At 46.7% G+C, this 12,833-nt stretch overlaps 1 protein-coding gene across 1 annotated transcript in view; it reads left to right on the forward strand.

Annotated features, from left to right (window-relative positions):
• The window catches only part of LOC143930334 (microsomal triglyceride transfer protein-like), a 250,550-nt gene that overhangs the window by 107,326 nt on the left and 130,391 nt on the right, over positions 1–12,833 (forward strand). The window contains exons 9-10 of the mRNA XM_077454590.1: positions 2,060–2,228; positions 10,933–11,040. Of these exons, the coding sequence (XP_077310716.1) occupies positions 2,060–2,228; positions 10,933–11,040 (277 nt within the window). The remainder of the gene's footprint in view (positions 1–2,059; positions 2,229–10,932; positions 11,041–12,833) is intronic.

Here is a 12,833-nt window from a genome sequence, read left to right on the forward strand (position 1 = left end):
GCTGATCATGTGATAGAACGGAGCCGGTAATCGGCTATTATTCCTCCTCGCGCTGACAGCGCGAGGAGAAAAAAAAAAAGCCGATCACCGGCGGCCGTGATCGGGACATCAGTCCCGATCACGGCCAGCAATGAAAGGCACCACATGCCACCTGCCAGTGCCCACCTGCCTCCCGCAGTGCCATCCTGAAAAATAACAAAGTAAAAGTAAGTGCCCCCCGTCTGTGCCCATAATGCCCACAGTGCCACCCCACAGTGCCACCCACAGTGCCACCCCACAGTGCCACCCCACAGTGCCACCCACAGTGCCACCCACAGTGCCACCCAATCTGCCTCAAAGGTGCTGCACCCCAGTGCCGCCCATCAGTGCCCAGCAGTGCCGCCCATCAGTGCCCAGCAGTGCCGCCCATCAGTGCCCAGCAGTGCCACCTATCAGAGCCACCTATCAGTGCCACCTATCAGTGCCCATCAGTCCCATCTATCTGTGGTACCTATCAGTGCCCATCCGTGCCACCCATCCGTGCCACTTATCCGTGCCACCCATCCGTGCCATCTTATCTGTGCCCATCTTTGCCCATCAGTGCCGCCTTATCTGTGCCCATCGGTGCCGCCTTATCTGTGCCTATTAGTGCCGCCTTAACTATGCCTATCAGTGCCCACAAGTGCAGCCTATCAGTGCCCACCAATGCAGCCTATCAGTGCCCACCAATGCAGCCCATCAGTGCCCACCAATGCAGCCTATCAGTGCCGCCTTATCAGCGCACTTCAATGAAGGAGAAAAATGACCCGTTTGCAAAATTTTATAACAAACTATTAAAACATGATTTTTTTTTTTTTGCATCTTTTTTTGTTTGTTTAGCAAAAAATAAAACTCCGAGCTGTAACTAAATACCACCAAAAGAAAGCTCTATTTGTGGGAAAAAAATGATAAAAATTTCATTTGGGTACAGTGTTGTATGCCCGCGCAATTGTCATTCAAAGTGCATCAGCGCTGAAAGCTGAAAATTGGTCTGGGACTGAGGGGGGTTTAAGTGCCCAGTAAGCAAGTGGTTAATAATTGGTTTGTGTGATCACAGACATATGTATGCAAATGATCATGTACAGATGTGTGCAGGTGATCACGGACATATGTGTGCATATAATCATTGGGACATGTGATTTTAGTGGGACATATGTGGGGGACATGTGTGTTTTGGGGACATTGTGTGGGGACATGTGTCAACAACTTCCGTGTGAGGAGAGCGGAACCGATTGCCTAGCAACCGGCTCTGTGTTTACATTACATGACGGCTTTGACTGGACACGGCCGTCATGTGATCAGGAGGGCCAATCACAGAGCCCTCCTGCCAATCGGAGATGCGTCCGGGTGACACGAGCACATTGTGATAGCGCCGCTGCGCGGGCACGCGTGTGCGTGATCCCCCTCCTTCTGAAGGATGTTCCTGAACCTCCATTCAGAAGGAGAGAATGCCCATCCGGCCCTATATGTACATTGGCCGGGTGGGTGCAGCCCACAGTAATCTGTTTTCAGTTCATCACAGCTAAATCAATATAAGATGCATGTGGATTGGTTCCTTTAGTGCACTTTGTATTTTACTCTTTGTATGTGGATACTCCTCAATAATATTGCAGTCAGGTGTTTCCAGCAAAGAGTATTGTTAAAATTACAGCATATGGTACAAAGCTTAATTGGTACAAATACCTACAGCAACTTTCTGGTTTTGGAATGAGATGTCCAACAAGCTTATATAGATATGATGATTGGGTGTCAACAAACTTATGACCTTATAGTGAATCACAAGTTATGATGGGGAGTTAAACTTTAGGGTAAATTTGAATCATTTAAAATTCTGCTCAGCTTTAATATATGTATGCACATGGGATCTATCTATCTATCTATCTATCTATCTATCTATCTATCTATCTATCTATCTATCTATCTATCTATCTATCTATCTATCTATCTATCTATCTATCTATATCTATCTATCATTGTTACTGGATTAATGTTTTCATTGATTATAGTGATTGAAACTGATGAATTGTATTTTATATTGCAGGCCATTTTTTATTGATGCAGCAGTCGCAGCCCAGTCACATGCTTCAATATTCGCACTTTCAGATTTCCTGGATTTTACCAAAAAGAAACAAGCAAAGATACATGAGCAATTTCTATATTCTGCAGCCTTTGCACCATACCCTTCTATAGAACTCCTCAAGCTTGTGCTAGTAAGTCATATAATGCTAAAGTTATTTTGCATATTCCTCTATAGTGTGTACTTGTCTAAATCCAGAGCACTAAGTGTTATTTCAAACTGCTGCCTCATTCCTCTACTATCTGCATGAGTCATGTCTGACAAATTTTCCTGACACCAAGAGATAAAAAGGTGACGGGGAGGGAGGTACAGCAAACAGCCTGTGATTGATCCTCAGCTCTGTCCCTGTGTACTATGTGAAGAGGGTGTGTCCCTTCCTTCCAATCAGCTCTTAGCTCTCCTCAGCTCTGCAGAGTGTAAATTTGGCTTCATGCCCCCTGCTTTCTGGAAGCTCAGAGAAGCTGTATAAATTGTGCACTTTGAACAGCTGTAGAGAAGAGAGAGCTGCAGATGTAGGAGAATTTGTTTAATCTCTGTGTATCACCTGGGGACAGTAAATTCACTGGGCAAAGGAGGTGCGCATGGGGTGTGCCGGATGTGCCTGGGCACATCCTAAACACCCTGTGTGCATACCTTGCAACTGCCCTGGATTGGGAAACTGTCTCAAGACCTGAGTTAAATCTCAATCTGAATCCCAGATTTCCGAAAGTTCCGAAACTCAGCTCCACTAATTAGCTTCTGTCTTCCCTGCAGCTCCCCCACAAGCAGCTACAGAAGAAACGGAGGTGGCTGGTAGTAAATTCTGTAACAGGGAGTAGGAAGGCGGAGCTGTGATTGACAGTGATTAGCTTTGTACAGAGAGGATGTGGGTGCTCTGTGACAAGCGCAGCTGCAGGGGAGACACAGAAAGAGTATTGGCTTACTTCTGTTCTTATTCCTGGGACTCCTCACATTATTCAGGGTACTGCAGCTTCAGATCTTCTCCCCCTTCTCCTATTCCCTGGTCCAGCAAGCAGGGCTATGTGTAGCTGTTATTTAGCTCCACCTACTGGATCAGGGAATAGGAGAAAGGGAGAATAGTTGGAGCTGCATTAAGTATTGGAGCTGCATTAAGCATCGAGTAATGGGCAGAGTCCCAGGGAATAAACAGAGAACAAAGATAAAGCATAGAGGTGAGATAGAGGGTCACTTACTACTGCATTCTGTGTCACTACTGACCCCAACATCTGCATCACTTAGCTCTGACCTTTGAACTCTGCATAATTTAGCACTGCCCTCTGAACTCTGTCTCATTTAGCACTGACCTCTGAACTTTGCTTTACCGGTCATGATAATTTCTGAAGGTGCATCATGGGACATAATAGAAGCTAACCTACACGAAAACCACCAGTACTCTGTGATGCACCCATGGTGCAGGAAAACTGAACCGTATCAGTGTGAAAGTGCCCTACTGAGAGCAGGGCTCGGGAGCGAGCACACAGGAGGGCCCCCATAGCAAGCAGGTAGCTATGGGGACACTTGGCAGGGGGAGGAGCACAGAGTGCCGGTGGGAAGCTGAGAAAAGGAGGATTGGGGCTGCTCTGTGCAAAACCATTGCACAGAGCAGGTAAGTATGATATGTGTAGCGCCACCCCAAAGGAGCCCCCTGGTAAATTTGGGTTCTCTGACCTCTGCCTCAACTCCAGGAATGACCTCAGCCCCTCTGACACACCTGGTTAAATTAAATTACTCCAAACACATTTAAAGACACATGTGGGAAATACTGTTATCCTGGATGTGGATTATCACACCTGGTAGTGATAATTTTTTTTTATATATTATCATTGTTTAAAGCACATGGAAACTTACAACACTGTTAAACCTTTTTGCTAAGAATTAATACATTAGAAAAGACAACCTTATACTTAGCAACTGTAAATTTAGAAAAGGGCAGTAATCTATATGCCCATAACACAGAAGCTGAGAGGAAGGGGAGAAGATCTATTGGCTCCTTCTGGGCCACAAACACCATTGAAAGTAACAATACAATTATTATCAGGTAGAGTCAGCACAGTTCTGTAATGTTATAGGTCCTGAGTTGAAGGGTACTAGTGTCTTCTGCTAGCAAAGTTGTGGCCCTTTGTAAATCAAAAGTGAGGCAGTGATACTCTAGGAAATCCCGTTAGCTAGTTATTTTAAGAACAGAATGGCTAAAAGTGGCAGCTCCAAACAAGCATGCTCTGACAGTAAAAAGGGGAATAGGTGTCTGCATGCAGTGTCTGTACTGTGCTAAGAAAGATGTTGGGTTTACACTTGTTCACCAATCCTCTAAGTGATGACACAATGGAAGTTCCAAATGGTGGTTCAGGCTCCTGGCAATGTTGTAAGGCACTGGATCATCTCCTGTCAGCCGATCAGGGTGGCTGGTAGCTGAAATGGCAGGGTGATGGGACAACGGCCAACAGGACACCTGGATGGGTCTGGGTGATCCCTGAAGCAGTGTATGGGTTGTTTCCACTGGGCTAGATGGTGCTGAGTTGCTGAGCAGGGTCCCTTGGCTGAACAGTGGGGGAACATGTGGGGTACACTGTTCCTGGCTCCTTTAGCCTCAGTCTCTTGGCAGCAGTCTCTGGAAAAGCGTCTCTCTCTCTCTCTCTCTCTGATGCTGGTAGACAGTGTGGTTCACTCTCTCTTAGGTGGAGTTCCACCACAAAGTCCCGTCACCTCACCACTCCTGTCCTCTATCCCCTCTCCTCACAGTAACTTTCCCCTGTAATCTCAGAAGAAACGTGTCTCTCTCTATCTATGTTGATTCACACAGTCCCTGGTGTCAGTGTGTGTCTCTCTCCTTAGATGCTGGTACCTGAGAGCACTCTTCTTACTCTCCTCAGACAGCCCTCCTCAGATCTTCTGTCAACACTCTCAATGTAGTGCTGTGTGGAAAACCTGTCTCTCTAATGCTGCGTACACATGTAGCGGACTATCCGGCGGACTTTCCGAACGGGCTACTTGCCCACACACGGCACTTTTTCAGTGGACTAATACGGCTAAAAGTCCGCTCATTTTGAGCACGTCTCCAGGTAGGCGGGGCCCGCAAACGATGCCTCGCTGGCCCCGCCACCTGGTATGGACTTAAAGGGGAACCCCAACTCCAAAAAAATTGGCGGGGGTCCCCCCCAGGTCCACATCAGACCCTTGTCCGAGCACGCTACCCGGCCGGCCAGGAAAGGGGGGGACGAGCGAGCGCCCCCCCTCCTGAGCCGTACCGGGCCACGTGCCCTCAACATGGGGGGTGCCTTGGGGAAGGGGGGCCGCGCGGCCCCCCCACCCCAAAGCACCTTGTCCCCATGTTGATGAGGACAAGGGCCTCTTCCCGACAACCCTGGCTGTTGGTTGTCGGGGTCTGCGGGCGGGGGGCTTATCGGAATCTGGGAGCCCCCTTTAATAAGGGGGCCCCTGGATACCGGCCCCCCACCTCTCTGCTCACAATGACGGGGGCAAGGCGAGCGGCGACTTATATAGGGACATCACCGGATGATGTCCCCGCCTATTATGATGTCACAGTCCCAGCATCCTCTGGGACTGTGACACCATAATGGGCGGGGACATCATCCAGTGATGTCCCTATATAAGTCGCTGTGCCATCGTGAGCAGAGGATGCGACGAGGCAACATCTGAAGAGAAGAACAGAAGGCGGCGACAGCGGCGCCTGTAAAAGAGCTAGAAGAAGGCGCGGTGGCCCAGCAGAATAACCGAAGAGGGGGACAAGACCCCCGAAGTCGAAAGAAGAGGGCGGCGGCGAGGAAGAAAGCCGGGCTCCTCCGCTAGTAAAAGAGCTAGCAGAAGATAGCTGAGTAGTCCAGCGAGAAGACCCACGAAGATGGAAGACCCCCGGGGCTGTGCAATAAACTATTTTATCTTGTGTGTTGTGTTTTTTTAACTTTATTTTACAGGTGAATGGGTATTAAAGGGGGCTCCCAGATTCCGATAAGCCCCCTGCCTGCAGACCCCGACAACCAACGGCCAGGGTTGTCAGGAAGAGGCCCTTGTCCTCATCAACATGGGGACAAGGTTCTTTGGGGTGGGGGGGCCGCGCGGCCCCCCCTTCCCCAAGGCACACCCCCATGTTGAGGGCACGTGGCCTGGTATGGCTCAGGAGGGGGGGGGGCGCTCGCTTGTCCCCCCCTTTCCTGGCTGGCCGGGTAGCGTGCTTGGACAAGGGTCTGATGTGGACATGGGGGGACCCCCACGCCGATTTTTTTCGTAGTTGGGGTTCCCCTTTAAGTTCATAACAGGTGGCGGGGCCAGCTACGCATCGTTCACGGGCCCGGCCTACCTGGAGACGTGCTCAAAATGAGCTGACTTTTCTCCGCGCGGGAAAAGTCCGCTCATTTCAAAAGTACGGCGGACTGGCATACGCACGGCCAGATTGCCTGCCGAAATGCAAGTCCGGCGGGAAGATTGGAGTGCAAAACTACTTTCTAAGTCCGCCGTACTTTCGGGTAAAAAAAGTCCGACTTCACACGGGGGGATTGTCCGGCGGACTTGAGTTTTGCCGGACTTTTGCACCCGATTGTTTGATCGTGTGTACGGGGCATTACTCTTTCAATCATCTCAGTACTTCCCTCTCTTCAGTCTCCTGTCAGCACTCTCTCTGTAGTGCCGTGTGGAAAACCTGTCTATCTCTCTCTTTTCTCACCTCATTTACCTCAGCACTTCCTGAAACTCCCCTTTTTCCCAGTGAGCTTTGTATCTATAGGTTTTCTGGAAGGACAAGTCAGCATCTCTCTGTCTCCATCTTGTGGCCAAAAGGAGAAATTGCATTACAACATGCCTGCTACACGTTTGTTAATTTATTGAAAAAACACTTTAAGAAATAAGGCCGTGTAAGGTCATGAAACTGCAAAATAAATCTCCCATTGTTTCGTTTTTAGTACCATCATGGTGAAGTCAGACGAACTCCCACTGAGGAGAGAGAAGTGTAGGATGGCAGAGAGTTGGTGCATGTGCACGCATTGCCTAACTGGAGAGAGGATTTCCAATATCCAGCCTGATCTACCAGTAGAGCGGAAAAAAACTGTCCAGTTAGAGCCACTGTACTAATGACCCAACGTTAGTACAGAGATCTCCCACGCTGAGCTGTGTTCTGTCGGAGGGGCCATCCCCCTGTCAGAACACTCCGATTAGAGCTCTCTGCCATTGGCTGAGAGCACTGATCGGGAGATGATCAGCTGCTGATTTTCCAGCATGCTCGTCTGACAGAAACCAACCAAACTGCCAGGCAGGGGGCAATATACATGAGCCGAATGTCAGCTGTTTTCTTTTGAACCAGCGCAATGTCGGCTATCATTTGGCCCGTGTGTAAGGGGGTTTAAAATAATGAAAAGTTTGTTTTTACTTTTGTAGACCACTCCTTTAATGTTGCTATTATGATTATATCAACATTTATGAATAGTTTACAGTTAAGCAACCAACACATTATTACACAGAATTAGGTCACGAGTTGATAGAGACTAATCATGAGGTATTTTCCAATGGGATGGGGGTGTTTAGTCCCAAAATAATCCTTAAACAGTAGTGTAGACAAGTTTTTTTAAAGATATCTTGAGAATCAGAAGATACTGATGCAACTGCTGATTCAAGCTTATCAACTTCAATCCCGACATCCATCTTCTGTGCAAAGCTGCTTGCGAGTACTAGGATTGATGGTATAAAACTTTTAAGTAAGTACTCCAAGCAATGTAATAAATCAATGATGGTTTGCCATGGTTCAGTTCGTAATAAATCCTGAAGATAAAACTGCTCTTTACATTAAGCTCCACCAAGATAGTGTGAATTTTTTTCTGCCCTTAATCCTTACATTTTGGTGCTTCTTTTTTTCCTCGGGAGTGTGCCCTGTGCACAGCAGTAGAGCTTCTAGCACTGTGTCCAGCCAGTATATGCACAGTAGAGGTTGCTAGAGGATACTGAACTGTATCCAGCCATTACATATTCAGTATGAGGCCACTGGCACTGTACCCAGCTGGCATATGCAAAGTACTGTGACTAGAAATCTTAGGATCCAGGACATCATATTTTAGCTGACGCTCCATTGCCTCTACCCGATCGGTCCAATCTGTTATCCCATGGACCAGTTTTTCCCCCTGATTTTTGGTGGCTTTGACTACCTGGCTGTTTGTCATGGTTATGCAGTGATCTTCCTCTGCTTACCTCTCCTCATGTGTTCAGACTAAGAGGCCAGCAACTTCCACCTGGTGGTTTTTATAACCTCTCTTCTAAGCATGGCTCCACCCCAGGCCCTATCAGGGAACCCTATATTAACCTGTGCACTGCAAGCCAGGGGTGCTGATCAACCGGTGCTGATCAACTATTGTGTATTCATTGTGTGTTTGGCTTCCTGTTTCCTGCTTGCCGTGTGTTCTTCGTTTGTCTCTGTTACCGATCTTGGCGTGTTCTCAGCGATTCCTGTCTGCTTGTGACCTTGACCTTTTGGCATGTCCCTGACCATCCCTGTCTGCCTGTGACCCTGAACCTTTGGTGTGTACTCTGTTGTTCCTGTCTGCTAGTTGCCCTGACCTCTGCCTTATCCCCTTACTATTCTTGTTGTTCCAGCCTACTGTTTCCTTCTCCTGTAGTCTACTGTGAGTGTGAGCTGTGAGACCCTAGGGGCCGCGACCTGGAGCCAGACTGCAGCGAAGTCCATCCTCACCACTGGAGGCTCTGGTGAACACCTGCTGGCTCTTATGCCCCGTACACACGAGCGGACTTTTCAACATCCAAACTCCGACGGACTGAGTCCGTCAGACTATTCGATCGTGTGTGGGCTGCAACGGACTTTTGATTCGCCAAAGTCTGACGGACTTTAGAAATGAAGCATGCTTCAAATTTTCCCGACGGAACTCCGCCGGACCCGGTCCCCTTCGAAAAATCCGCTCGTGTGTATGCTACTCCGACGGACTAAAACCGACGCTAGGGCAGCTATTGGCTACTGGCTATGAACTTCCTTATTCGAATCCAGTCGTACGTCATCACGTTCGACTCCGTCGGAGTTTGGTGTGATGGTGTGTGTCCAAGTCCGTTCGGTCGAAAAGTCCGCCAGAACTCCGCCAGAACTCCGTCGGAACTCCGGCGGAACTCCTTTGGAGGTCTGTCGGACATAAGTCCTCTCGTGTGTACGCGGCCTTTGACTCTGTGCCCTGGGGAATCTATGCTTCAGCTCCCATTGGGATCTGTGTTAGTGATCCAGTAGACCTGTGTCCTGAATCTCCCTGGGTACAATCCGCAGCAGTCAGTCCTAAGGTCCACTACCTAGCTGTGCACTTCCGACTCCTACGGAGTGCATCTATCACCTGGTCTCAGTTGACCTGACACTGGTTCTGAGATATACAGAAATTTTGGATTCTGTAATTCTGACTTTGTAAAAATAGGCCAGTCTTCTTCCAGCATGTTTTCCTATCAAACCTAGAAGATTTATATATACTGGTATAAGTGTCTGGTGGTTTATCCATGTGCTTTTTTAGTTGTTTTTTTTTTCTTCCATTTGGGGATATAACAACAGTTGGCTTTTAGCATCATAAATTGTCAGGAGTCTGCACTGTCCCCTCTTTTTCAATGTTCTCTTGCTAATTATTCTTTAACAGGTACTTTTATAAAAGGGTTTTCAAATGCTGCTCCCTCTGGTCCAAGTGTGAGATTTAAATCTAGTATCTTTGGTGGTATCAAGACTTTCTTTTGAATCTAATTGGGAAATACCTTTGAAATTCCTATCCCATAAGTTAAATATTTTCTGTGGCCATCACTTTGGTCAGAAGGATTTCTGAGTAATCAGCATGGTCCTTTAGGAGGCTCCATTTGGTGTTATACATAGATCCACTGTTGGCTGTAGATAGATTAGACTTTTCATCGTGCATTACTATACATACTGTATGTGTACACTGTTTACATGCTGAAAGACTGCTAATCCTGTTTAGCCAAGCACCCCTGCCAGAAAGCACATACAGGAGCTGGATGTAACTGATGTGGCAGTGTAGGTTAGTCTAGCACACCCTCTATATCAGCCTGCTGATTGAGTAATGTAGAAACAGCAGTATAATGAAGAAACCATCCCTCTGCTCACTTTGGTCTCTTCTACTGGCAGTATGTTCTCTGCCAGCACACTGAAATACAGAAAAACTTGAATGGCTTTTTACTGCTGACCCTCCCTCTCCCAGTTTTGGAGATTACAGGAGAAATATATAGTATATCAAGGTAAATTCAGATACTTACACCAGACACATTTAAAATACATTTCATGGTTTACAGTGAATATACATAGCTGCTTTGATTTTGTGTTTATTTTTCTGTAGTTCAGCTTTAATGAAGGCAAGGCCTATCCAGACAGGTGGGAGAAATGTTGTAGCATGTAGCATTATATTTCTTTTTATTACAACTACCTAAGGATAACACACTCTAATACAGTGATTCTCAACCAGGGTTCCGTGAAACCCTAGGGTTCCTCCAGAGGTTGCTAGGGGTTCCTTCAGCATTGGGAAATTTCTGTCTCTCAGATAAGTTCCCACTGACACCATTGATCTTTTTAACTATCTGTAAGGAGGTAATTCTTCCCAAGGACCACAGGTATAAGGACCATTCTTCCCATTGGCCATCACATTAATGTATCATGAGTTGTAGATTTCAAATTTTTAACAGGGGTTCCCTGAGATCGGAGAACTATTTCAAGGGATTTCTCTGTGTTGAAAAGGTTGAGAAAGGCTGCTCTAACATATAACAGCTTTTATTGCTTTCATACAGTATACAAAAGTAATATATTCTGTGGTGTAAGTATACTCTAAAAATTGAGAACTGGCTTTCATTTACAGGAAAAGCTTAGAGCAAAAGTGCCAAACCCAGAGATTATGGAAACAGGAATTATTATAGCTGGAACAATTATTGGCAAGATCTGCAGAATGGACCTTTGTGAAGAAGAGGTAGGTCATTCATTAATTCCTTAAGACTTTTCTTTCTGGTTGACATAATCCCTGAAGTCCTAAAGGGATTGTTGTCATGACCGTTATTGATTGCAGATATGTTTTGAGGCATACTTTGGAAAATACTTTCTTCCCCAGGTATACTTTTGTTTGTATGTGCTTACAAAAAAATGCCTGCTCATTGAATGAGTTTTGAATTTAATGAAATTCCAAGTTCCTATTTTTTTTATTTTTATAAATGGGCACTGTACAGTACAGAGTTTATCAGTCTCAGGAATGCAATTTAACGTGTAGCATAGCGCACATGTGGTATGTCATACAACATGCGGTGGAGAAAGGGCTGTAGTAGCACTGGTTAGTGGAGAAGTGCACACGTACACCTTTCATCAGTGAAGAAGTGTGGGTGCAGTTGTGATCAGAGAGTAAAGTAGGTGGTGCAGGGTTGGTCAGTGAAGCATTGAATAGATTTTATTTATGAGTGGTCCTTTGGCATTTATTTTAATAAATTATAGTACATGCTACATTTAGAGGTGCTCCCCTCCTTATTTTGTTTTCTTGTTTGCACACAGAGCTTACTTTAGCTTCAGGATTAGCTTGCCCATGTGAATGGGCTCTGCCACATTGGACTTTCCGGGGAATTTTATAGAGTATTTTTATTTTTTTAATAGTCTTTGGGCACCTGAGTGTGCCTACTTACTTTGTTAAAGTGGAGACGTGTGTGAATACCGTGTTGGTCACTAGAGAAGTGTGTGGGTGCAGTGGTGGTTAGTGGGGAAGTGTGTGGATGCAGTGTTGATCACTAGAGAATTGTGTGGGGTGCAGTGGCGGTGAGTAAAGAAGCGTGTGGGTGCAGTGTTGATCAATGTAAAAAGAGTATGAGGTGGGGGTATGTGGTGGGGATCACTGGACAGAAATGTGGGAGCAACTGTGATCAGGGAAAAAAGTGTGTGGGTGCAGTGTTGGTCTGTAGAGAAGTGTGTGGATGCAGTGTTGATCACTAGAGAATTGTGTGGGGTGCAGTGGTGGTGAGTAAAGATGCGTGTGGGTGCAGTGTTGATCAGTGTAAAAAGAGTATGAGGTGGGGGTATGTGGTGGGGGTCACTGGGCAGAAATATGGGAGCAACTGTGATCAGGGAGAAAAGTGTGTGGGTGCAGTTTTGGTCTGTGGTGAAGTGTGTGGATGCAGTGTTGGTTAGTGGAGAAGTATGTATGCGCAGCAGCTTTCAGTGGGGAAGTATGTGCATGTGGTAGTATTTAGCGGAGAAGTGTGTGGGTGCAATGTTTGGCATTGGAGGAAGGTGCAGTGTTGATCAGTGAAGAGAGTAAGTGCAGTGACAGTCACTGGTGATGGGTGTGGGTGCAGTGGCAGTCAGCACAGATGTGTTTGGGTGCGGTGGAGGTTAGTGAAGTGTATATGCAATGTTTGATCAGTGTAGAAGAGTGTGGGTGCACTGTTGGTCACTAGAGAAGTGTATGGGTGCAGTGATGGTCAGTGGAAAAGTGGGTGGGTGCGGTATTGGTTAGTAAAGAAGAGGAAGGGTGCAGTGGTTAAAAAAACAATGCCTCAGTGGTGACCAGTAGAGAGGTGTGTGGTTGCAGTGTTGGTCAGTGTTGAAGTGTGTGGTTCTAGTGGTGACCAGTGGAAAAGCGTGTGGGTACAATGTTGGTGAGCAGAAAAGTGTGTAGGTACAGTGGTGACCAGTAGAGAAATGTGTGGTTGCAGTTGTGTTAAAGTACTTGATGTGGTTTTGATGGAAAGGTGTGCCATTCTTGTTTTCAGTTCTTAATTTTAG

Source organism: Lithobates pipiens, unplaced genomic scaffold (genome assembly GCF_037356315.1).
Source record: "Lithobates pipiens isolate NorthernLeopardFrog02 unplaced genomic scaffold, aLitPip1_a1.2 Scaffold_25, whole genome shotgun sequence".
NCBI classification, from domain to species: Eukaryota; Metazoa; Chordata; class Amphibia; order Anura; family Ranidae; genus Lithobates; species Lithobates pipiens.